Here is a 26,360-nt window from a genome sequence, read left to right as displayed (position 1 = left end):
CCACAAGAGGAACTGGAGGTCCACCTTTAAGCACACTGAACAGTTTGAAAACAGAAACGGATCCCACCCCGCTCCCCATTCATTCTTCTCCTCAAGCAACAGCAGCAAATATAAGACAGGAGAAACAGAACAGCCACAACAATCAGCCATTTATTTGCCTCCTCTCCCTAATGACACTTCGAAACCTCTGTCTTCTCCCGAGGGGTAACAAACCCAAGAGTTAACATTTTGGGAGGGTCAGTGGTGAGTTTTGCTGGTTCTGAAACATATCAGGTGGGGATTTTTCAGGACACTCAAAGGTCCTGGATCCCAACACATGTCAAAAGTGTTTGCAAGCCTTTCCTGGGATGCCCCAGTTGCTGGGGAAGAGCTGTGTGGCTTGTACTTCGCCAGGGGCTACTCACCAAGGTGTGACCCAAACCAGCGCTCAAGGGCAGCTGAGGGAACGACAGGGAAGGCTGCTTTCCCCCACCAACACTCCTTTGAGGAGTTAAGCAAGGCTCGCTGGGATGCCTATGAAGAAGAAGCTGGGGCAGCAACTGCACCATGACGTCAGGTGTTCATCTGCAGGTGAAGCAAGTGGGTTGGAGGGATCAGCAGCTCGGCATTCACCTGCGGAAAGGGAAGCAAAGACCATCGATAGCGCCCACTCCTGCCCAGCCAGGCTCAGGGTGGGTGATGCTTAAAAGTTAAAATTCCTGCATTTCAGGGTGGTGGAATAGATGACCCTTGGGGTCCTTTCCATCTCGACAATTCTATGATTCGCTCTCTTTTTTAAAATATATTTTTTATTTGATTTACAGGTAGGTAGCCGTGTTGGTCTGCCGCAGTCAGAACAAAATAAAAAAAATTCTTCCAGTAGCACCTTAGAGACCAACTAAGTTTGTTCTTGGTATGAGCTTTCGTGTGCACGCACACTTCTTCAGATACACACCCCAGGCGGAGAAGGAACCTTGTGGAACTGAGTTCCACCCACAGCAGCAGCAGCGCCTCTCCTGCCAGAGCGGACCCTTTGCCCCAACAATGCCCTCCTCCCCTCGTTCCCGCAGCCCGTTGCTCACCGGGGACTGGAGATACTGCCGTAGCAGCATCCTCAGCTCTGCGTTCTGCTGGCGCAGCCCGTCCGTCTCAGCGATCAGCTTTGCCCTCTGGTCCAGGATATGGCTGCGCAGGTGGGGGAGGGAGAGGGGAAACTGTTACCACGAAAGCCAGGCAAGGAAGAGGCACGTTCTCACCACCAGGGGCCACCCGAGGCGCAGGCTAGACGGGTGAGGAGCACTCCTGGCAGCAGGGAAAGGGCCTCCGCAGGGCAGGGCACCTGGCTCAAATGTGCTCCACCTTCTCCTTGTGAAAGGCTCTTATGCAATGGCCCCCACCTCAACGACCCCCCTCCATGGGGAGACGTGCAGGGACTTAATAGGACCTACCCACCCCCACCCCTGCCTTACTGGTATTTGTGCAAGCCAGAGACCAGGGCATCCCACAGCTTCAGATTCCCGTCCGGGATGGCATGGGCAAGAGCGTCCCAATACTCCGAGTCCTTAGAGTCATCCCGTTCTTCGCGCGCTTTCTTCACCAGGGGGTATTTCTCCCTGGAGGTGGGAAGGAGGGAGAGTCAATGGCTGGGAAGCGGGAGTCGGAACCAGACATGCTCCTTCCGGCCACCCACAACACTTGCGGCCCACTCAAATACCACCCCTATTTTTAAAATGTGGATTTGGGGGTGTGCGTTACTGGGCTGTTATTTTTATTATATATTTTGTGGTTTTATATTTTCATTTTGTTCTGTGAACCAGGCGGTATATAAATTCTAATAATAATAATAATAATTTGTGCCACCCCCTCCATCTAAAGCAACCACCCACAGGAGGAAAAAGGCTGAGTCCCATGAACAGGCTATTGGTGTTTCGCAACTTTGACCTGTTGCAGGACCTTAGCCAGACCTTAGCAGAGCGTACGCAGAGCTTCAGAAAGCAATCGGTTGCAGGCAGAATGGACGAAGCAGGAACAAAACGCTGCTACTAGTAACTTGGTTACTTAGAGGTGTTTATTATTTACGGCAGACTTTACAAGTTACTAGGGACATGGGTGGGGCTGTGGGTTAAACCACAGAGCCTAGGACTTGCCGATCAGAAGGTCGGCGGTTCGAATCCCCGCAACGGGGTGAGTCCCCTGAAGGACCAGGTGCGCAGCCTGGGAGTCATTCTGGACTCACAGCTGTCCATGGAGGCACAGGTCAATTCTGTGTCCAGGGCAGCTGTCTCCCAGCTCCATCTGGTAGGCAGGATGAGACCCTCCCTGTCCGCAGACTGTCTTGCCAGAGTGGTGCATGTTCTAGTTATCTCCTGCTTGGACTACTGCAATGCACTCTATGTGGGACTACCTTTGAAGGTGACTCAGAAACAACAACTAATCCAGAATGTGGCAGCTAGACTGGGGACTGGGAGCAGCCGCCGAAACAACATAACACCAGTCAGAAAGACCTTCATTGGCTCCCAGTACGTTTCTGAGCACAATTCAAAGTGTTGGTGCTGACCTTTAAAGCCCTAAACGGCCTCGGTCCAGTATACCTGAAGGAGTGTCTCCACCCCCATCATTCAGCCTGGACACTGAGATCCAGCGCTGAGGGCCTTCTGGCAGTTCCCTCCCTGCGAGAAGTGAAGTTACAGGGAACCAGGCAGAGGGCCTCCTTGGTAGTGGCACCCACCCTGTGGAACACCCTCCCACCAGATGTCAAAGAGAACAACAACTACCAGACTTTTAGAAGACATCTGAAGGCAGCCCTCTTTAGGGAAGCTTTTAATGTTTAATAGATTATTGTATTTTAATATTCTGTTGGAAGCCGCCCAGAGTGGCTGGGGAGACCCAGCCAGATGGGCGGGGTACAAATAATAAATTTATTATTATTATTATTATTATTATTATTATTATTATTATTATTATTATTATTATTATTATTACATCCTTCCTCCCCACAGCACCCGAAACCAGCCCTCTTCCTCAGGCAGACCCACCTTGGCTCCTGGAATTCCTGGACGAAAGCCTTCAGGGCTTTAATGATGTCGTTGGGGTGCATGTACAAAGCAGAGGGAATCGAAGACGTGCTTGGGGGGGCTTTGTCCTCGTCTGGCGGGGCCAAAGAGCCCTCCCTCTCGCCCTCCTCCTCCGCAGCCTCGACCTCTGAAGGCTCTTCTTTGGAGCCTAGCTCCGCGAGGAACTCTTCCAACTCCTACAAGGCAAGGAGACACAGAAGGAGATGGTTTATCCAGGTCCCCCTGGGATTCTGACGCAGCCCAGTGGAGCTGAGACTTATGGGGGGAAAGCAGCGCAAAATGCAACTTAGTGAAGAAGTGGAAGAGCGAAATTTAAGAGAGGTATTCTTGTATGCAACTGCAGCGGCTCAAATACTCGTGGCCAAGGGATGGAAAGATCAGGAGGCTCCAAAAATAACAGATTGGCAAATCAAATTACCGGAATTGGTGGAGATGGCTCAATTGACTAGCAAACTCAGAGGTAACTCAAAGCAAAAATTTGCGGAAAAATGGGATGGTTGTAGAAGATATGTTCAAAAATACAATAATAGTTTTGGCTCTGTGCTAGCATTCGAGTGACAAAGGAAGTAAAAGGAGCTGGATAACAATTAAGGATTTATGGCGCTGTGGGTTAAACCACAGAGCCCAGGACTTGCCGATCAGAAGGTCGGCGGTTCGAATCCTCACAACTAGGTGAGCTCCCGTTGCTCGGTCCCTGCTCCTGCCTACCTAGCAGTTCGAAAGTGCAAGTAGATAAATAGGTACCGCTCCGGCGGGAAGGTAAACGGCGTTTCTGTGCGCTGCTCTGGTTCGACAGAAGCGGCTTAGTCATGACCCGGAAGCTGTACGCCAGCTCCCTTGGCCAGGAAAGAAAGATGAGGGCCGCAACCCGAGTCGGTCACGACTGGACCTGATGGTCAGGGGTCCCTTTACCTTTACCTATGTTTCATTGTGTCTGAGCTAGCCCCATTGCCATGTTCCAGCCCCACCCCGGCCTTACCGGATTAGCAGCCACTTGCTGAGCCTTGAAGCCCCTGAAGAACTGCACCAGGTGATACACGTCGTCTTCGCTGACGATGGACAGAGCCTGCGGAGAGGAAGGGAAAGCTCAGCAGGCGCCCGGTTAGCCTCCAGTGCCAGGATTAGCGTGCGATGCTCCTCCCAGGTGAGCTTCTGGAAGAGCTCAGACAGGCCCGTCCACCGTGGTAGAAGTGGCTGTGTTTGTTTCAACTTTTGGAAAAATCTCACATTGTGGGTTTTTGGTTTTTTTTTAAAAAAAGAGAAATGCAAAGATTGTTATCAAATATATTTTTTTTATCCAAGCTAAAATGTCAGTCTAGACCTGCAGTTCTCAACCTGTGGGTCCCCAGATGTTGTTGGACTACAACTCCCACCATCCCTGAGCTCTGGCCTTGCTAGCTAGGGGTGATGGGAGTTGTAGTCCAACAACATATGGGGACCCACAGGTTGAGAAAGGCTGATCTAGAACATGGGTAGGCAAACTAAGGTCCGGGGGCCGGATCCGGCCCAGTTGGCTTCTGGATCTGGCCCGCGGACAGTCCGGGAATCGCCGTGCGGATCGGCGTGGATCTGATCGTTTGGGCTGCACCAGCAGGCGCGTTTGGCGGCGCCTCCCCCCTCCCTGCTTCTCCCCGCCTTGCCTAGAGCAGAGAAGAAGGGGACTGGGTTTTGTTGGTGCCAGTAGCAGCGTGAGCGCTCGAGCGGCCGCCATTGTAAGCAGGCTCAATTCGGGTTTTGTTGCTCTCAGCTCCAAGCCAGAGCCCTTTCGTGCGCCGCTCATCATCCCTTCGCCGCCAACCCCTGCCACTCGCAAGACACAGGTAAGCAGCCACCGGGGCTTGTCCAGTGCTGTGGAGAAGGGAGGGGAGAGTTGTGGGGGGTGGCTTACCTGAGTAGAATGTGTCCTTTTATTAAAAATGCATCTCTGGGTTATTTGTGGGGCATATGAATTAGTTCATTTCCCCCCCCCCCAATAAAATATAGTCCGGCCCCCTGCTGAAAACATTTGCCGACCCCTGATCTAGACCAGTTGTATTTGGACTGCAAATCTCAGCATCCCTAGCTAGCAGGACCTGCGGTTGGGGTGATGGGAACTGTAGTCCAAAGACAGCTTGAGACCCAAGTTTGGGAAACATTGATCTCGAAAAAAACACCAACCCAGATGAAAAGAGGGAGAAAGAAGTAGAGATATGGAGATAGAAAAAAGATTAAAAGAGAAAGGGGGAACTTACATTATTGTTGTCAGTTCTTCCCATTGCTAATTTTATTGTTTTGTCTTTTTTTGTAAACAGCTTTGGAATTTTCTTTTGCAGTCAGGCGGTAGGAAGAAGTTGTGAAACAAATAAAGCAGGCATAGGCAAACTCGGCCCTCCAGTTGTTTCGGGACTACAACTCCCATCATCCCTAGCTAGCAAGACCAGTGGTCAAGGATGATGGGAGTTGTAGTCCCGAAACATCTGGAGGGCTGAGTTTGCCGATGCCTGAAATAAACAAACTTCCATAGAGATTTCCCCCCTCCACCCCAATAAATTGATGTGTGAAAATGTGGAACTTCAGATTGTAAAAGAGAGAGAGAAAGAAACTGGGAGGAACCCAAAACGGGCCGATGGGCCCATAACCTTACTGTGAAGATGGAGTCCAGCCTCATGAGGGTCCGGTCGTGCTTTTCCAAGGGCTGGAGGAGACCTCGCAGTTTGCTCTCGATCAGGAAGCCCTGGCAAAAGAGAGGAGGGCAAAGGATTCCTCACGGCCCAGAGGCGAAGGCATTCCTGAGTCCCCGGCAGGCAGGCCCAGACAGAGGGGGGGCCATATTGGCCACTTGGCCCAGGCCCCCGATTCCAAAGGGGGCCTTGGTCAGCTTATTCACAACCTCAGGGGATGCACTGGGGCGAACGTGGAGGCGCAAAGGTGGTGGTGGGCGGATTCCCTGGGGCCCTGGCTGGCGGCGTGAGAGAAAAGCTTCCCTGGCGTCCGGAGCGGGACCTGCGATCGACTCCGCAGAGGAGCACAGAACGGGCGCTGGGTGGGTGGAGGCGACCAAGGCTCCAGCAGCCAGCGCGCCGCGAACATGATGGTGGGCCACGTTTTTCATGCTGTTAAAAGCTGGTGAGTTTTTGTTTGAAATCTTGCTTGCCCAAAATTAAAACCACACGTACCTTAAAGTGTGTTGGCTTTCTTATCGCTAATTTTTTTTTTTTTTGAAAAGGATGAAAAATGGATGAAGATGTGGCCATTTGTTTAAAATTTAGGCCAGGAATGTTACTTACACCCAAGGAGTACATATAGCTCAATGAGGATAAAATTTGGTGGAAACCATGTTTTTTAAAGAAATAGTGGCTTATGAGCAATAGCGGCTTTCTCACAAGCATACGTCTTTTTTAAGAGTAGAATAAGAAGACGGAGAAGTTTTAATTATTATTATAATTAAATAGTTTTTTAAATACATTATTGAACTATTAAAAATTGTATAATACATTTTAAAATGAATAATGTATTTATTGTAAAATGCATTTAAAATTATAATACATTATAAAAAATTATGTTATATACAGTGGTGCCTCACAAGACGAAAAGAATCCGTTCTGTGATTCTCTTCGTCTAGCGGTTTTTTCGTCTTGCGAAGCAAGCCCATTGAAGGATTAGCGGATAAGCGCTATTAGCGCTATTAGCGCTATTAGCGGCTTTTAGCAGCTTATCTGCTGATCGGATCAGCTGATAAGCGGCTTAGCGGCTTAGAAAAAGGGGGGGAAGGGAAAAAAACCAGCAGGAACTCGCAAGACATTGTCATCTTGCGAAGCAAGCCCATAGGAGATTCGTTTTGCGAAGCACCTCTAAAACGGAAAACTCTTTCGTCTAGCGAGTTTTCCGTCTTGCGAGGCTTTCGTCTTGCGGGGCAACACTGTACTTATTTATAAGACTTCAGGGTAAAAAAAAGTGGGGGCCACATTGTCTACCTGGCCCAGGCCTCTGCCTGGCTCTGCAAGGTCCTGCTGGCAGGGCAGGGCAAGTCCAGCAACCATGGCATCCCACTTGCTCGCCTGCCCGCCTGCCCCCCACCCTGCTTCAGCTCACCGACTCATCGCACAGGAGCTCCAGGATGTGCTTGACGGTCTTGGTGGAGATGGACCAAAGCGCTTTGACCTCTGGCTCTGCGCCTTCAGGCCCCTGGCGGTCCTCATCTGGGGCGCTTTCCTTCTCATCTCGGAAGCCGCCCTCCAATGTGAGGGACCTGCTGGCTGAAGGGAAGAGCGATGCCCAGAAGTGGGGATAAAGAGAGGTGCAAACCAGGACTCCAGCAAAACTTTACCAGAAGAAAATAACAAATGCAGACAACTGCTGGAGATGCGGAAGTAAAAATGCGAACTTAGTACATATGATGATTAACTGCCTGATGATAAGATCATTTTGGTGCGAGGTGAGGATATATATAGCAAGAGTAATAAAAAGAAATTGTTATCTAGGGGATTTGAATTTAAATCTAAATTATATACCGGAAACGTGGGAGATTACAAGGGGTCAAAAAAAATGGATGTACCGTGCCACATTAGAATCAAAAAAACTTGTTTTGATGAATTGGAAAAGCCGCAAAAAGATTCCATTGAGCACATGGATTGCCAATATGGACAGACTAGTTATATACAAACGAATTGCATATTGATGCAAATTAAGAATGGATAAATATGAAGAAATCTGGAAGCAATACTTAAGTGATAAGGCAGACAGTGGTGGGAAGTAAGGGGAGGAGAGGTGGGGAAATATTGTTCAAAAGGTGTAGTTATAGGTATATCAGAAATCTGAATTGTTAAATTGTGTTATTAGTGTTATTGTGGTTTTTATTGTACGTTTTTTTTGTGGTTGCCGTTTGTATTGAAAAAATGATTAAATAAATAAAATAAAATAAAAGAGAGGCGGAAACCGAATGGCAATCCAAGTTGATGGACTGTGCCGAAATGGCAAAACTAACTGGGAAGCTCAGAAATCAAGAAGACAAGGACTTTAACAAGGAACGGGGGAAATTTATAATTTACTCATGAGGCCACTGTAAGCAGGTTAAAGCATTAGCAGGATTTTAACCACACTTGTAAAGTAATGGAAGGTATGGACAGTTTAGAAGGATAAAAAAATTGGATAAGTATTGATATGCAGTTGTAACTAATATCATTAGGACCCATGGAAGGGAAAATCACTGAATAGTATCTAACAAAAGAATTATTCAGAGTGATCTCGATATTTGGATTCAGAATTTTTGTTGTTGTATGTTTATACTTTTTAAAATCAAATTAAAAAATTAGAAATAGAGAGAGGCACAAACCCAGCCACCCAGGAGAATTGCTGATTCTCCTCTGCATGCTGATTTAAGCAACAAAGAGGTGCAGCTAAGCCCTCCAGCAACCTGTCTGGAAAGAGCTGAGGCACTATCTCAGCCTAAATTACTTTACTGTAATTATTATATTTTCTTAATTGCTTTACTGTAATTACTGCAGCAGTGGAACGGTCCACCCTGGGAGGCTGTGGACTCTCCTTCCTTGGAGGTTTTGAAGCAGAGATTGGATGGTGATCTGTAATGGATTTTTAGTTGAAATTCCTGCATTGCAGGGGGTTGGACTGGATGACCTTTGGGGGTCCCCTTCCAACTCTATGTTTCTACAATTCTGCTTTATGCAAACATATGAGTAGCACCTGGCAAACTCAAGGAAGGAAACAGGGATGAGCAGAGGATGGTTTCCAGTGATGGCTTGGTCACACGAAGGGGCTTAAGCGCCCTTACTGAATACCATGCTCCTCTCACTGCTTAGCAGTAAAATGAACTGCGCAAAACCGGGCACATCTATAGATTCTGGCACCATTTTCATAACCTGCGTATCAATTAATCTGGTTTTCCACAGGGCAAATTTGGGATTAACTGGATGGGAAAATCACTGAATAACATCTAACAATAGAAACTTAATGATTTTTGCATGTGTGTGTGTGTGTGTGTTCTTTGTTTTTCTGTTTCATTTTTAGAAAGTGTGTGTTCTTGTCATTATTTTAGTGGTCTTTTTCCTTTCCTGTTTCCTTTTTCCTTTTCTTGAATATATGTAGAGATGTAAGGTTTTTGTTCACTGAGTTTGATATTATTTGGTCATTATTATTTGATTCATATAGAAGTTATCAATATATGTATTTGTTATCTATGCAATATTTGTATATTTTGAAATAAAAAAAAATATAACATGATGGGAAAATCCAGCTTTCCCAAAATCCCAGGTCCTGCTTTGGTTTTTTTAAAAAGGCAACTTTCTATCCCTTATTTCCAGGAAAAAATAATCACCATGGAATGGCCTCCCACCCTGCCCGTTCGTTCCTTGCTGAAGGAATCCTAATATTTGTTGAAAACTTGTACTGATGGAAGAAGAACTATACAGTGGTACCTCAAGTTAAGTACTTAATTCGTTCCGGAGGTCCGTACTTAACCTGAAACTGTTCTTAACCTGAAGCACCACTTTAGCTAATGGGGCCTCCTGCTGCGGCTGTGCCACCGGAGCACAATTTCTGTTCTCATCCTGAAGCAAAGTTCTTAACCTGAAGGACTATTTCTGGGTTAGCAGAGTCTGTAACCTGAAGCGTCTGTAACCCGAGGTACCACTGTATGTGCAAAAGCACCTTTATGCCAATGGCTTCAAACTGCACAACTTGCCCCCATTGGAGGACTGGGGGTCGCTGTAGGCTTGGAGCAGAATACAGACCCACATGGAAAAAGAGGGAAGGGGTCTTGCCCTGGGGCAGAGCCTCAGCCTTCAAGGCAGAAGGACCCTGGATGCCATCCTCCAGATCTCAGGGGCTGGGAGAGCATCCGTGCTTGAAACTCCGGACAGCTGCTGACAGTCAGTGTGGACAACACTGAACCAGGTGGGCTGATGGTCTGATTAAAGCACCTTCCTATGCCTATGTTAAGGGACGCGGGTGGCGCAGTGGGTTAAACCACAGAGCCTAGGGCTTGCCGATCAGAAGGTCGGCAGTTCGAATCCCCGCGACGGGGTGAGCTCCCATTGCTCGGTCCCTGCTCCTGCCAACCTATCAGTTCAAAAGCGCGTCAAAGTGCAAGTAGATAAATAGGTACCACTCTGGCGGGAAGGTAAACGGCGTTTCCGTGTGCTGCTCTGGTTCGCCAGAAGTGGCTTAGTCATGCTGGCCACGTGACCCGGAAGCTGTATGCTGGCTCCCTCGACCAGTAAAGAGAGATGAGCGCCGCAACCCCAGAGTCGGCTACGACTGGACCTAATGTTCAGGGGTCCCTTTACCTTTACACCTATGTTCCCAAGCAGCAGAGGGGTGGGGTTGGGGGTGAGAGACAGCCTTGCTTACTTTCTGGCATGATCACCTCCCTAGCCAGTTCACTAGCCGATTTCATCTTCTTGCTGTGCACGATGGGACCCACATTGTGCAGGAACCAGCTGTCTGGCTCGATCCACTGTAACCCCAGTTGCTGGGCGTGGATGACGCGGTCGGCGCTGAAGACCTTGCGGATCAGGGCCTTGGCCTCCTCCTCGTTCATCAGCCACACGTCCAGGAAGTGCTCAGCGTCCACGATGGCAAAGTGCCTGCGTTGAAGGTGAAAGGTGGAGCATGAGGCAATAATAATAAGAATAAGAATAAGAATAAGAATAAGAATAAGAATAAGAATAATAATAATAATAATAATAATAATAATAATAATAATAATTTTTTATTTATATCCTGCCCTCCCCAGCCAAGATCGGGCTCAGGGTGGCTAACAACCAATAACAAAAAAAAGCTGATTGAAATACAACTCAAAAACAAGGTTAAAATACAACATTAAAATGCAGCCTCATTTCAGCAGAAACTCAAAAACTTTTTTGGGGATGAAATCATCAAGTCTTCATGACTGGCAGAATCCGAGACCAGGGAGAAGAGTTGGTGGAAGAAGATTGGAGGAAATTTAAAACTTATTTGCAGAAATATTGTAAAATTTTTGAATGCTGATGACATTGAAATGAATTGAAGGGCAAAATAAAAAAATTCCTTCCAGTAGCACCTTAAAGACCAACTAAGTTAGTTCTTGGTATGAGCTTTCGTGTGCATGCACACTTCTTCAGATAGTTCTCCAAGAACTAACTTAGTTGGTCTTTAAGGTGCTACTGGAAGGAATTTTTTTATTTTGACTATGGCAGACCAACACGGCTACCTATCTGTAACTGAATTGAAGGGGTTCTAGCAACAAGGTAAAATGTAAGATGGGATTAATAATAGATAAACTAATAGGACATGAATTTGCTGAACCAACTTCTAAAAGGGATACAAAAATGGGAGACGTGAGGAAGTCAGGAAAATAAGTTAACTAAAGATGAGAAATTAAGAAAGAGGGAATTTTTGTTTTTCTTTTGTATGTGTTTTTTCTTTTTCTTTCTTTGTGTTTAATGTCTGTATTTTTGTATTTTGTAATTTTGTATCTTTTTCGTTTTTGTATTTTTCTAAACTTTTCTATTGATAAAACCTAAAAAATATTATAAAAAAAAGAAAGAAAAGAAAACATCAAGTGTCAGGGGTTTAGGAGCAGAGGCACGGGCAAGGGAGGAAACAGAGAGCGAAGGGGAGGAGGCAGAAGAAAAGATGAGTGATGACGACGACCCGAGATCTCCCAGTCTTTCCAGTGAATCAGAGGATTCACAGAAAGGAGCACCAGTGGCCAGGGCAAGGGGGGCACCCCAGGAAGATAGAGCCAGAAGGGACTCAGGGGGGAGCAGCTGGAAATCGGGACCAGCGTCACCGCCAGGAAGCAGGGAAGAGGAAGGGAGCCAGGGGGGAAGCGCTGGCAGCTCACCACAGGAGGGAGGGCATGAGTCAGGAGTGGCCACACCTCCATCAGGGAGCGAAGAAACGGTTAAGAGGAAGGTGGAAGGTTGGGCGCGCGCGCCAAGTTCAAATGCAGAGGAAGGCGGCGCAGTAAGCAGCCCCGAGAGGGAACCAGGTCCTAAAGCCCGGCGCAAGGAGGCAGGAGGGTCCGGGTCAGCGTCAGAAGAATCCCGGAAGGAGGAGGCCCCGGGGGGTAGAGGGACCCAGAGGAGGACAGTCAGGCGGAAAAGGTGGAGCAAGGCTAGGATATTAAGTTGGTGCTCACGGGGCGGAGACTCAGACGGAGCTTCGCCGATCTAGCTACTAGACGTAGAGTTTGCGCGCAGCAGCGTGAGAATGGAAACAGTAATTCAATAAAGACTTTTACTTAATGATCGCTGGCTAGCGTGATCCTCTGTGAGCTAGGATCTTCAAGCAGCTCTGACAGTAAGCTCCGTCTCATCATTGTGGGCATCTACAGCCTCGAGGAGGGGAGAGAAACAGGTGCCAACTAGCGAGCTCACGAACGGCAGACGACATGACGGCTGAGCAGCAGATAGAGGACCTCAGAAAAGCAGTGGCACAACTGAACGCCGAGGTTCTCGCATCCAGGAAGAGAGAGGAGGAGGCAGCTGCCGCCTGCAGGGATCTCCAGGTCAGGTTAGACGTGCTGACAAAGCAGACACCCCGGCAGGAGGGAATTGGGTTGGCGAGACGGGCAGGCGGGCTACTCTCTCACTTCGATGGGAACCTGCAACAGTATCCCAACTTTAGAGCCGACGTACTGTGCGCACTGCAACTGCTGCATAAAGACTTTAGAGATGAACAAGAGAGAGTGGGGTTCATCATGTCCCATCTGCATGGGGATGCGAAAGCATGGCTACGCAATTTATGGAGAGATAAGGATCCGGCGCTCCAGAATGCGGATGCCTTTATTAAAGCGATGGATGGGTGCTTTTTATCAAGTATTGACGTGGATCTTGCACGGAAGGAGGTGCATGGGCTGAGACAAGGGAGGGCCAGCGTCAGGCAGTATCATGCCCGCTTTTCCGCCTTGGTCAGTGCCCTGGAATGGGACAGAGATTCGGCTCCTGTAAGAGACCTCTTTTGGGAGGGGCTGCACAACTCGATTAAAGATGAGATCGCGAGGGGGGAGAGACCCCGAACCACCCAGGAGGTCGTTCAGAGGGCACTGGCAGTGGGGGTGAGGCTGGAAGGACGTCCGTGGAGCAGGGACGAAGGGCGTGGAGGGCGCGAACCAGCCGGGGGCCCCTCCTTCCTTCCCAGAGAAGCAGCGCGGGCGCAATCCACGCCTCCGCCAGGAGGAGGAGCCGAACCTATGGAGGTTGGAGGTGCAAGGGCTCAGTCAGCAACCAGAGCCCTAGCACCGGCAGCAGTGAAAGCGAAGCCTCCTAGAGGGAACAGGAAGTGTTACGTCTGTGAGGAACCAGGGCATATGGCAAAAGAGTGTCCCCAGAGGCCCCACAAGCTCACTGCAGCCTCAGCAATGGTGACTGCAGCAACGCAGCAAGGAGGACCACAGCAGGGAAACGACGCAGTCTGGCTGGAGGAAGAGGCACTGGGGCCCAGCCAGACGTGTTAGTGACGCAGTCCCCAGAAATTTTGCAGCCCGTGAACCCCCTCCCGCCCAAACCAGTAGTGCGGCTCACAGCATCTCTCCAGCTGCCCAATGGAATCACCATAGACGTGCCAATCACCATCGACTCAGGCAGCAATGCGGACTTTATAGGGCAGGACTTTGTCGACAGGCACGCTGTGCAGTTGCTGCCAGCCACACTGCCCCTGCAGGTTGTCACGGTGGATGGCAGGGAGCTGCTCGGGGGGCAAGTGGTGAAGCAGACGCCACCAATGGTGATGCGACTTGGGAATCACAGAGAAATCATCAGCTTCAACGTCACTCAACTATCTGACACGCCCGTTGTATTGGGCATGAGTTGGCTGGACAAGCACAGCCCAACGATGGCTTGGTACCAGAGGCAGCTGACCTTCGGCTCTTCCTTTTGTGCTGAACACTGAATCGTGCCCAGGCAGGAAGGAGAGGAAGAGGAGTCACAGCTGCTGCTAGGCACGCTGCAAGCGATTCCCCACAAGTACGCTGAATTTTTGGAAGTTTTCTGCGAGAAGGAGGCAGACAGGCTACCCCCTCACAGACCATATGACTGCAAAATTGACCTGCTGCCGGGGGCGGCGCTGCCTAAAGGGAAACTGTATTCCATGTCAGAGGACGAACTGCAAGAACTCAAGGAGTTCATTGATCATAATTTGCAGCGCGGCTTCATCCGGGAGTCCAAGGCAGTGGGGGGCAGTCCCGTATTCTTTGTTAAGAAGCGGGACACGCCCCAAAAGAGACTCGTAGTGGATTACAGGATTTTGAACAGTGTGACTAGGCCATCGGACTTCCCCATGCCCCGAATTGACGACCTCCTCGCGAAGGTACGGAAGGGCAGAGTGTTCACCAAGTTGGACCTGCGGGGGGCGTACAACCTCATTCGCATGCGGGAGGGTGATGAGTGGAAGACAGCCATGTTCACGCCACTGGGGACCTACGAATATAGAGTTATGCCTTTTGGATTGCAAAATGGCTCCCACGTTTTTCAAGCATTTATGCATCACGTGTTGGCGGGACTTCTCTACAAGACGTGCGTCTGTTTCTTAGATGACATCCTGATCTTTTCGGAGTCGCAGCAGGAGCATGACAAGCACGTCAAGGAAGTGCTGAGCAGGCTAAAGCAACATAGGCTCTACGCCAAGCTGGAGAAGTGCCAATTTGACGTGACGGAGGTGGATTTTCTGGGCTACAAGCTGTCTGACAAGGGGCTCGCCATGGACAGCGCCAAGGTTCGAGCGGTGCTGGATTGGAAGAGCCCGCGCAACCGGAAGGAGGTCCAACGGTTTGTCGGCTTTGCGAACTTCTATCGCAAGTTTATCAAGGGCTTCGCGATGCAGACGGCGGCCATCACTGACACGCTTAGCTCCAAGAAAAAGAAGTTCATTTGGACAGAGCAGGCGGAGCAGTCCTTTCAGGCACTCAAGCGTCTCTTCGCGTCGGAAGAGCAGCTGCTTCATGTCAACCCCAGCAAGCCGATGAGGGTGGAGACAGACGCTTCGGACAGAGCCGTGGGGGCGGTCCTGCTGCAGAAAGACCCGCAGGGGGTGTGGCGACCGGGAGCGTTTTACTCCAGGAAGCTCAGCAAGTCCGAGCAGAACTACACCATATGGGACAGGGAGTTGCTGGCAATTCATGCAGCGTTCAAGGCGTGGAGGCACTTTCTGATCGGCGCCAAGCACACGGTGCAGGTTTGCACGGACCACAAGAATCTAGAGCACTGGCGCACGGCACAGTTCCTGAACCAGAGGCAGATACGTTGGGCTGAGTTCTTTGCGAACTTCGACTTCCGAATAGAGTATGTCCCGGGGGACACCAACATCATGGCAGACGCTCTCTCCCGTAAGCCACAGTATCTGGAGGACGCAACACCAGCGGCCGCCATGCACATCTTCGCACCGACAGTGTGGGCGTGCGCCGCGGCGACCGTGGACCTAGAGGCGGTGCGACGAGCGTTGCAGGGGGACTCCTTCGCACGAGCAAAGATGGCAGAGGTGCAAAGGGGCAAGGCAGCGGCCGACGGTTTCCAGCTAAGAGATGGATTGCTCATCCGTAAAGGGGCCATCTACGTGCCGGGAGACGAACTTCGAGCCAAGGTGCTGCAGCAGCTGCACGACGCGCCCACGGCCGGGCACTTTGGCAAGGAGAAGACGGTGGAATTAGTAGCCAGGGATTTCTGGTGGCCTGGAATGAGAGGGGAGGTCGCAGACTACGTGGCGAGGTGTGACACCTGCCAGAGGGCCAAACCAGTGCACAAACCGCCGGCCGGACTGTTGGAACCGCTGCAAACTCCGGTCGAACCTTGGGAAAGGGTGGCCCTGGACTTTGTCACGGATCTGCCCAGCTCAAGGGGCAAGACGGCAGTGCTGGTGGTGGTGGACCTGTTTTCCAAGATGGCCCATTTCATTCCGTGTGCTAAGGTGGCCACGGCAGAGCAAACCGCCAAACTGTTCATAGACCACGTGTTCAAGGTTCACGGTCTGCCACGGTCTATTCTGTCCGACCGGGGGCGGCAGTTCATCTCGAATTTCTGGCAGAAGCTGATGGGCTTCCTGAACGTCAAGATCAACCTGGCGTCGGCGAGACACCCGCAGACCAACGGGCAAGCGGAGCGGGTCAATGCCATCATGCAGCAGTACCTGAGATGTTATGCAAATCAACAGCCTGCGACGTGGGTGGATTACCTGCCGCTTGCCGAGTTCGCCTACAACAACACGAAGCACGTGTCCACGGGGGTCACGCCGTTCTTCGCCAACAACGGGAGGCACCCCAGAACCTTCCCGGGACTGGAAAGAATGGGGGAGGGGGAGCCGCAGACAGCAGATGCGTTCGCGTCGGAGCTGCAGGAAGTCCACGATCAGCTGAGGCGCCACCTGGAGCTGGCCAAGCACGCATACAAGGTACAAGCAGACAAGCACAGAAGGGTTGGAGAAGAGCTCCACGTGGGGGACTGGGTTTGGTTAGCAGCCCACGCAGTGCCGGCCAGGTCGTTGGCCAAGAAGAAACTAGGGCATAAGCAACTGGGGCCCTACCAAGTCGAAGAGCAGGTCAACCCGGTAGCTTTCAGACTGGCACTTCCGGAGGGTTCCAGGATGCATCCGGTATTCCACAGATCGGTGCTCACTCCCTACAAGGCACCGCACAGGTTCCAGGAACCCGGAACGGCGCCGAGTCCGGCCAGAGACAGAACAGGGCACGCGGGAGTGGCACAGAAGGAGCGCATCAACGAAGTCACGGAGATTTTGGACTCCAGATGGGGGGAAGAGGGGGTAGAATACTTTCTCGCCAAGGAGGGCACCCCGGCCAGTGCGAACAGCTGGGTGCCGGGCTACGCCTTAGACGAACCTCTGCTCAAAGACGAGTTTCATGCCCTCTTCCCACATAGACCTATGCCAGCAGACTTTTTCGACGACTGGCTTTTCACGCCCACGCTTTCGGCCAGCACGTTCCGGGGGTTCGACTCGGACGAGGAACCGACACGAGACGTCCGTTCCCCGGAGGGGTCACCCTCGGGATCCGCCTCAGAACCCTCGTATTGGTGGGACGATAGGCCAGAGGAGCAGTTCCGCAGAAAGTGGCTGGAATGCTCAGGACGAGCAACGCCGCCAGGAGGAAGTGAGGGAGAGACGGACATGGACATTTTCGGGGACGACCCTGGTTTCGAGCACGGCGGCACAGAGATGGAAGCGGAGGTGACCGTCGTCGACGAGAGCAGGGAGGAAGAACCGGAAGACTTCAGATGGAGGCCCGCCACGGGAAGCGACCGATATCCGACGTTCGTCCCTTTGCAACAGCAGCCCCCAGCTCCAGCACCGGAAGGAGGGGAGGGGGGAATGGGGGGCTTCGAGGGGGGGATGGATGTCAGGGGTTTAGGAGCAGAGGCACGGGCAAGGGAGGAAACAGAGAGCGAAGGGGAGGAGGCAGAAGAAAAGATGAGTGATGACGACGACCCGAGATCTCCTAGTCTTTCCAGTGAATCAGAGGATTCACAGAAAGGAGCACCAGTGGCCAGGGCAAGGGGGGCACCCCAGGAAGATAGAGCCAGAAGGGACTCAGGGGGGAGCAGCTGGAAATCGGGACCAGCGTCACCGCCAGGAAGCAGGGAAGAGGAAGGGAGCCAGGGGGGAAGCGCTGGCAGCTCACCACAGGAGGGAGGGCATGAGTCAGGAGTGGCCACACCTCCATCGGGGAGCGAAGAAACGGTTAAGAGGAAGGTGGAAGGTTGGGCGCGCGCGCCAAGTTCAAATGCAGAGGAAGGCGGCGCAGTAAGCAGCCCCGAGAGGGAACCAGGTCCTAAAGCCCGGCGCAAGGAGGCAGGAGGGTCCGGGTCAGCGTCAGAAGAATCCCGGAAGGAGGAGGCCCCGGGGGGTAGAGGGACCCAGAGGAGGACAGTCAGGCGGAAAAGGTGGAGCAAGGCTAGGATATTAAGTTGGTGCTCATGGGGCGGAGACTCAGACGGAGCTTCGCCGATCTAGCTACTAGACGTAGAGTTTGCGCGCAGCAGCGTGAGAATGGAAACAGTAATTCAATAAAGACTTTTACTTAATGATCGCTGGCTAGCGTGATCCTCTGTGAGCTAGGATCTTCAAGCAGCTCTGACATCAAGTCTTCACCAAGGCTAACTATCCAGACTGGTCCTACGTGGGCCAGAAAAAAGCCAGGGAATTCCCCAAGGAGGAGTTCCGTCACAGGAGGAAAAGGAAAAAAGATGGGGAGGTGATCAAGTTAATTCTAAACCTCAGGGTCAGAAGCACTAGCCCCATGTTGGCCCAAATGTTTCCTTCATCGCAGGGGGTTGGACTAGATGACCCGCAGGATCCCTTCCAACTCTACCATTCTATGATTTCCAAACTGGATCTGAGCTCAGGCCTGCGTACTAGCACACAGAGTCATAGAATGGAAGAGTTATAACGGACCTCCAAGGGTCATAGAATCATAGAATCATAGAGTTGGAAGTGACCACAAGGGCCATCGAGTCCAACCCCCTGCCAAGCAGGAAACACCATCAGAGCACTCCTGACATATGGTTGTCAAGCCTCTGCTTAAAGACCTCCAAAGGAGGAGACTCCACCACACTCCTTGGCAGCAAATTCCACTGTCAAACAGCTCTTAATGTCAGGAAGTTCTTCCTAATGTTTAGGTGGAATCTTCTTTCTTGTAGTTTGGATCCATTGCTCCGTGTCCGCTTCTCTGGAGCAGCAGAAAACAACCTTTCTCCCTCCTCTATGTGACATCCTCTTATATATTTGAACATGGCTATCATATCACCCCTTAACCTCCTCTTCTCCAGGCTAAACATGCCCAGCTCCCTTAGCCGTTCCTCATAAGGCATCGTTTCCAGGCCTTTGACCATTTGGGTTGCCCTCCTCTGGACACGTTCCAGTTTGTCAGTGTCCTTCTTGAACTGTGGTGCCCAGAACTGGACACAGTACTCCAGGTGAGGTCTGACCTGGGTCATCTAGTCCAACCCCCTGCAATGCAGGAATCTCAGCTGAAGCATCCATGGCAGATGGCCATCCAACCTCTGCATAAAAAACGTCCTGAGGAAGGAGAGTTTCCAACCTCCCGGGGGAGACTGTTTCGCTGCCGGACAGCTCTTCCTGTTCCTTCTGATGTATTAGCAAGGGCGAAACCCGAGGGCTGGTTTTGCAAGCCTGTTTTGGTGTGGAGCGTTGTGGGTTCCTGAGCAATAACAGCCACCAAATATTCGGCAAATATTCAGCTGTCGCAATGCATCAGCAACTGTTGAGATCATGAGTCGCTACACACTCAGAATCCTTCAGTGTCATCTCCATATTTTTGCATTCAGTTTCAGCCTGTCTGTTGACTTATGCTGCCCTTTGGCCACGCATTGTCTTCCAATGTTGCTAAATGCGTACAAACGGCCAGCATAAAAAGGGCGTTTTGTACATTGCCTGTCAATGTACATAGCTATATACTTTTTTCAAATAATAATAATACACGCCAATGCTTTATTACGTATCATCCAGACATAGACTAGAGCAGGCATCAGCAAACTTTTTTCAGCAGGGGGCTGGTCCACTGTCCCTGAGACCTTGGGGGGAGAGGCGGACTATATTTTGAGGGGGGGAAATGGACGAATTCCTATGCCCCACAAATAACCCAGAGATGCATTTTAAATAAAAGGACACATTCTACTCGTGTAAAAACACACTGATTCCCGGACCGTCTGCAGGCCGGAGCTAGAAGACGATTGGGCAGGATCTGGCCCCCGGGCCTTAGTTTGCCTAGGACCCTTGTACCTACAGGACCGCCTCTCCCAGTATGCCCCACGGAGGACCTTAAGGTCCAGAAACAGCAACACCCTAGAGGTCCCGGGCCCTAAGGAAGTCAGATTAACCTCAACCAGAGCCAGAGGCTTTTCAGCACTGGCTCCTGGTGGAACACTCTGTCTCATGAGACCAGGGCCCTGCGGGATCTGATTTCTTTCCGCAGGGCCTGTAAGACAGAGTTGTTCCGCCTGGCCTTAGAATCAATTTGACTCCCTCCCCCTCCCCCTCTTTCTCTTTTTTCCTTTCTCCTCCTGTGATGAGGCTGCATTTTAATGTTTTAATGTTGTATTTTAATCTTGTTTTTTAAGTTGTATTTCAATCAACTTGTTTTTGTTATTGGTTGTTAGCAGTCTTGGCTGGGGAGGGCGGGGTATAAATAAAATTTTTTATTATTACCCATGGACCAGAGCACATCAGAGCCAGGCCAAAGCATCAAAGCATGAAGGAAGTTTCCTTTCTGGCTCCTGATGTGCTGATCAGTCAGTGAAGCCCGGAGCCATCTCAAGCAAGGTGGGAGCGCCTGGAAGGGATGTGAAATCCACTTCTTAAATCCCCACTCCTTCGTCGAGTCCAAGGGGTGGCCTTGGGCAGATCATTCTCCCTTTATCCATCTTTAGTCGACCGCTGTGATGGTAGAGCACCTGCCTCGTATGTGGGAGGTCCCTGGTCAATCTCCAGCGGCATCTTAAGCAAGGGCTGGGAGAGACACCCTGTCTGAAACCCTGCGGAGCTGTTGCCAGCGTAGACCAGGGGTGGGGAATGTAGATATTTCACCCCTCCCATTGCAAGAATCTCATGATGTTTCAGGAAGGAGGGGGCGGAATCTACTCATTGCTTCCTCTGCTCCTGCCTGGCTCTGTGGGAGTCCGAGCGTTATCTGTGTAGAGATAAGATGACTGCATAACGATCTGTAACACTCATGCAGTCCAGTAGCCTCTGTTAGTCTTTAGTTTACAGCGGTACCTCGGGTTAAGTACTTAATTCATTCCAGAAGTCCGTTCTTAACCTGAAACTGTTCTTAACCTGAAGCACCACTTTAGCTAATGGGGCCTCCTGCTGCTGCCGTGCCGCCGGAGCACAATTTCTGTTCTCATCCTGAAGCAAAGTTCTTAACCCGAGGTACTATTTCTGGGTTAGCGGAGTCTGTAACCTGAAGCGTATGTAACCCGAGGTACCACTGTATGCTATATGGTAATTTATGGACCTAATAGGCGTGCTCTGGCCCATGGGGTCACGAAGAGTCAGACACGACTGAAACGACTAAACAACAACAACAATAGGTATCTAAAGTTATTTGCACATGTTGCCCTGCAACTAGTTCATGCAGAATGTCGGCACCCTATACAGTGGTACCTCGGGTTAAGTACTTAATTCGTTCCGGAGGTCCGTTCTTAACCTGAAGCACCACTTTAGCTAATGGGGCCTCCTGCTGCCGCCCGCCACCGGAGCACGATTTCTGTTCTCATCCTGCAGCAAAGTTCTTAACCCGAGGTACTATTTCTGGGTTAGCGGAGTCTGTAACCTGAAGCGTATCTAACCTGAAGCGTATCTAACCTGAAGCATCTGTAACCCGAGGTACCACGGTATAGTTAATTTTAGTTTGCAGTGGCTGTAACAGAATAAAGAAGTTAAGCTTCAGAGCTGTCATTCGTGTAATCCATACTTTGCTGTGCTCCGCTGACTGTGGCGCTGAGTTTGGTGCTCACAGCTCAAAGTTGTGACTCCATTGCACTTAGACTTCTTTTCCTGAGTGGAAGGTCTCTGGAAGTGCTTCCCAGCTCACCTGGCCCAATCAGGGCACCGGGGCTGAAGAGGCTGAGCCCAGTCGTTGGCACTGGCTCAAAGGCAAAGCTGACAGGGAACTCTTTCAGCTCCCCAGGTCAGATCCTGATCAGGCCAAATCTGGTAGGGAGGCAGCTTCCTGCGCCAGCAAGTTTTGAATCAGCCTCTCAGAGCTGGGATCGTTTTTGTCTGCACCTGGGCTGAGCAGGAAGGACTCGAAACACAACCCGCCCACTGCCCCAAGCTGTTTTGAGCCTCGGCCCTTCTGACTCGCGCACGGTCCCGCTGAACCCAGGTTCGGACTGTTGCAGCCAAGGGGCAACAGTCTTTGCCCGCACACGAGCTCTGCTGCCCCAGTGCAGCCCTACCTCATGGTCCTCTGCAGGTCCTTGTACTGCTGCACAATCCGTTTGTAGTCAGCCGTCAGAGCCATGTTCTCCTCGCGGTACTGCTTGATCTGTCTGGCAAACTTGAGGCGCAGGTTGTTCAGGATATCGTGCAACCTGGAGGCGGGGGGAAGAGGCGGAGCTCGGCTTACGAAAAGGAAGAGCGGACCCAGCGAGACCTGAGGGTGGTGGTAAGGGCCCCAGCAGAAGAGAAGGGGCACACCGTATTTTTCGCTCCATAAGACTCACTTTTTTCTTCCTAAAAAGTATGGGGAAATGTCTGTGCATCTTACTGAGCGAATGCGAGGTCCCTGGAGCCGAATTGCCCAGGGGCAAAAAGCAGATCATGCTTTTTTTTTTTTTCTTTTTTTTTGAAAGAGGGAAGTGGGTGTTGAAACAAAGCCGCTGATTGTTTGCCAATCGGGGAGAGAGATAAGGGACGCTAGAGATAAAGGAGGCTGCCTGGGAGGGGGGAGGTAAAGACAGCAAACTTGCAAAGGGGGGGGGGACAGGAAGACTAAAGCAATGAGGAGAGGAATTAGAAGAAAGGGAGGAGCAAAAAAACTCCTCCAGCTAAGGAAAAGACACTAAGGCAAACAAGAGGGAAGGGAGTATTGAAAGGAAACAGCTGATCGGTGGGATCAGAAGAGAGATAAGGGACACTAGCGGAGGCTGCCTGGGAGAGGAGAGGCAAAAGCCCATGGTTCCTCAGGATTTTTGCATTGGGTCACCCCAAATTCACCATCAGATCACACAGCATGTCCATGGCTACAGCCTGCACCAAAAAAATCACGCATCCATGGTTTCCCGGGGCCGCAATGGCGCAAAAAGGTGGTTACAAGGCACAGAACCACATGGATCTTCAGGATTTTTGCATTGGGCTACCCCAAATTCACTTTTGCCCCCCGCCGGCCTTCAGAAGAGGTCCCGCAAGACGAATGCCTCGCAAGACGGAAAACCCGCAAGACGAAAGGGTTTTCTGTTTTGGAGGCGCTTCGCAAGACGAATTTCCCTATGGGCTTGCATCGCAAGACGAAAGCCCATAGGGAAATGCTGGCGGTCGGGAGCAAAGACTTTCGCCCACAGCTGGCCTTCAGAAGAGGACCTCTTCTGAAGGCCGGCGGGGGGCAAAAGTCTTTGCTCCCCCCCCCGCCTGCCTTCCCCCCCCGCCTGCCCCGGGCGATCTTAAAATGCTGGCGGGCGGGAGCGAAGCGTTCGCTGCCGACCCCCAGCATTTTAAAATCTCCAAGGGACAGCAGAGAAGTCTCTGTCCCGGGGAGATTTTAAAATGCTGGGGGTCGGGAGCGTTCGCTGCCGACCCCCAGCATTTTAAAACGCTGTTCCGAAGCGGGGGCGGGAACAGCTGCCCCAGCCGCCCCGCTTCGGAACGATGTTCCGAAGGGGGGAGGTGGGGCGGGAACAGCTGCCCCATCCGCCCCGCTTCGGAACGATGTTCCGAAGGGGGGAGGGGGGCGGGAACAGCTGCCCCATCCGCCCCGCTTCGGAACGATGTTCCGAAGGGGGGAGGTGGGGCGGGAACAGCTGCCCCATCCGCCCCGCTTCGGAACGATGTTCCGAAGGGGGGAGGGGGGCGGGAACAGCTGCCCCAGCTGCCGGGCTTCGTAGCGCTGCTGCGAAGCCGGGCGGGGGGGTGGTAACACCTTCTGAAGGCGGGCAGGGGGCGAAAGTCTTTGCTCCCCCCTGCCTGCCTTCCCAGGGGCTTTTAAATCGCCCCGGACAGCGGAGAAGTCCTCCGCTGTCCGGGGCGATTTTAAAATGCCGCCCGCCAGCATTTTAAGATCGCCCGGACAGCGGAGAAGTCCTCCGCTGTCCCAGGGTTTTTTAAAATGCTGGGGGTGGGAAGAAAAGCCCTTGTCCCCCCCCCTAGCCTTCAGAAGAGGTCCGGGGACAGACTGTCCCCGGACCTGGCCTGAAGGTGGTTTCCCTAGGAACGCATTAATTGATTTTCAATGCATTCCTATGGGAAACTGTGCATCGCAAGACGAAAAAACCGCAAGACGAAGAGACTTGCGGAACGAATTAATTTCGTCTTGCGAGGCACCACTGTATGTGCCTCGCAAGACGAAATTAATTCGTTCCGCAAGTCTCTTCGTCTTGCGGTTTTTTCGTCTTGCGATGCACGGTTTCCCATAGGAATGCATTGAAAATCAATTAATGCGTTCCTAGGGAAACCGCCTTCAGACCAGGTCCGGGGACAGTCTGTCCCCGGACCTCTTCTGAAGGCTGGGGGGGGGACGGGGACAAGGGCTTTTCTTCTCACCCCCAGCATTTTAAAAAACCCTGGGACAGCGGAGGACTTCTCCGCTGTCCGGGCGATCTTAAAATGCTGGCGGGCGGCATTTTAAAATCGCCCCGGACAGCGGAGGACTTCTCCGCTGTCCGGGGCAATTTAAAAGCCCCTGGGAAGGCAGGCAGGGGGGGACAAAGACTTTCGCCCCCCGCCCGCCTTCAGAAGGTGTTCCCACCCCCCAGCCTGGCTTCGCAGCAGCGCTGTCCCGGGGAGATTTTAAAATGCTGGGGGTCGGCAGCGAACGCTTCGCTCCCGCCCGCCAGCATTTTAAGATCGCCCGGGGCAGGCGTGGGGGAAGGCAGGCGGGGGGGAGCAAAGACTTTTGCCCCCCGCCGGCCTTCAGAAGAGGTCCTCTTCTGAAGGCCGGCTGTGGGCGAAAGTCTTTGCTCCCGACCGCCAGCATTTCCCTATGGGCTTTCGTCTTGCGATGCAAGCCCATAGGGAAATTCGTCTTGCGAAGCGCCTCCAAAACAGAAAACCCTTTCGTCTTGCGGGTTTTCCGTCTTGCGAGGCATTCGTCTTGCGGGGTACCACTGTATTGGTGTTGACTCTTGCTTCAGAGGCATATCGCACATCCTGCATCAACTTCCCAGAAACTTCTCTGTGGACAAGGGGCAGGATAGTAGCATCCATACTAAGGCCGCGATCCAGCAGAGAATTTGGTGTGCTTATATTCCAGGCTGCGGGAAGGGAAGAAGGGGAAGACGGCCCGGCTCCTTTACCGATTGAGCTTCCTCTTCTGTTGGGATTTGATGATGGTGTTCTCCTCATCCCGTTTCTTCAGGACCTGGAAGTTGTACTCCAGCTTCTCCTGGTTCAGCTGGTAGATGGCTTTCATTTGCTGGAGTTGCTGCTCCAGGATCTGGCACCCAAAGAGGGGAGGGAATGAAGAATAAGCAGAGGCCATGCTTCAAATCCCCCTCGTGGACTTGCTCCAGAGGAGACCAGCTCTGCGGCTTGACATGACCCATGGAACTGGTGCCTATCTTGTCTTTGGATCACTTGTGATCAGGACAGCCGCTGACTACACTCACAACTAATCAGGATTCAGTTACAGGTAGGTAGCCGTGTTGGTCTGCCATAGTCAAAATAAAAAAAATCCTTCCAGTAGCACCTTAAAGACTGACTAAGTTGGTCATTACCAAACTCAAAACCATGGAGAGACCTGGTTTGAACAAAGACATTGGATTCTTATCTCATTATACATGACTAAGCCATTTTTCACCTTCTCACCCCTTGCCTTTTCCTGGAAGACCTATTGCAGTCGTTAAGAGTCGTCAACAGGCTCATCTCAGCTATCTGCCAATCTCCCATTCCCACCACCCTTCTGAGTAATACCCCTCCCCACCTTCTCACTATATAGAAGGATCGGAACAGGGAAGGGAGGCAGAGGGGCAGTAGGGATACAGGGAACCTCCGAAGATCTTGAGAAGCAGTTCCTCTTCCTGCGGTGGGGAAAGCCACACCTCCAGCGGGGAAGAGGGGAAGGGACCAGAGGATGCTCCTGGGAGCTCCAGCGCCGCACCTTGTCAGTCTGAGGGTGGGGAAAGCCACACGTCCCGGGTAAAGGAGGTGAAAGGGCTAGAGGATGCGGCAGGGCACCGCTCTTTGCCAAGCCTGTCAGGAGGAAAGCACGCCTCTTCCGTCGCCCACCTTGCACAGAGGTGTAAAGCGCAAAGAAGGAAGGAAAAGGCTGGGGGTGACTAAGCTCTTATGCTGGGGGAGGAACCGGAAACGACCACTCCCGGATTCTGCGAGCGATTGAGGCAGCCATGAACTGATGGTTCTGCACTGTAAACAGTTTTGCACCAAAATAAAACCTGTTAAAGAAAGGTCGGAGTCCTGCCTGGTTACTCACGAGCAACCACCACCGACATCTGACACTGAGCAAGGGGTAAAAAGCCAAGAACGGGGAGAGGGGAAATTATGTGCAGAGGATGAGACGAAATCATTCAGGTTGCAATTGAAACAAGGATCTTGATGGTCCCCAGAATGGTTCTTGAATTAAGAGGAACAATTGGGGCATCACAGCCCTCGTCCTGGTCTGGGAAGCTAAGAAGGGACCCCAAAATTGTA

At 51.5% G+C, this 26,360-nt stretch overlaps 1 protein-coding gene across 1 annotated transcript in view; it reads right to left on the bottom strand.

Annotated features, from left to right (window-relative positions):
• Nucleotides 1-137: 137 nt before the first annotated feature.
• The window catches only part of DRC1 (dynein regulatory complex subunit 1), a gene marked incomplete at its 5' end in the record, with an annotated part of 49,953 nt that continues 23,730 nt past the window's right edge, over nt 138-26,360 (bottom strand). Inside the window, 10 exons of the mRNA XM_081187131.1 lie at nt 138-612; nt 1,062-1,164; nt 1,449-1,592; nt 3,015-3,229; nt 4,033-4,119; nt 5,677-5,766; nt 7,125-7,288; nt 10,398-10,633; nt 21,956-22,090; nt 25,007-25,146. Of these exons, the coding sequence (XP_081043257.1) occupies nt 553-612; nt 1,062-1,164; nt 1,449-1,592; nt 3,015-3,229; nt 4,033-4,119; nt 5,677-5,766; nt 7,125-7,288; nt 10,398-10,633; nt 21,956-22,090; nt 25,007-25,146 (1,374 nt within the window). The 3' untranslated portion in view covers nt 138-552. The remainder of the gene's footprint in view (nt 613-1,061; nt 1,165-1,448; nt 1,593-3,014; nt 3,230-4,032; nt 4,120-5,676; nt 5,767-7,124; nt 7,289-10,397; nt 10,634-21,955; nt 22,091-25,006; nt 25,147-26,360) is intronic.

The sequence above is a fragment of the Podarcis bocagei genome (genome assembly GCF_964188305.1).
Source record: "Podarcis bocagei genome assembly, chromosome: 3".
Lineage (NCBI taxonomy): Eukaryota > Metazoa > Chordata > Lepidosauria > Squamata > Lacertidae > Podarcis > Podarcis bocagei.
The sequence above is the reverse complement of the archived record's forward strand: the minus strand, read 5'-3'. Positions and strand labels throughout refer to the sequence as shown.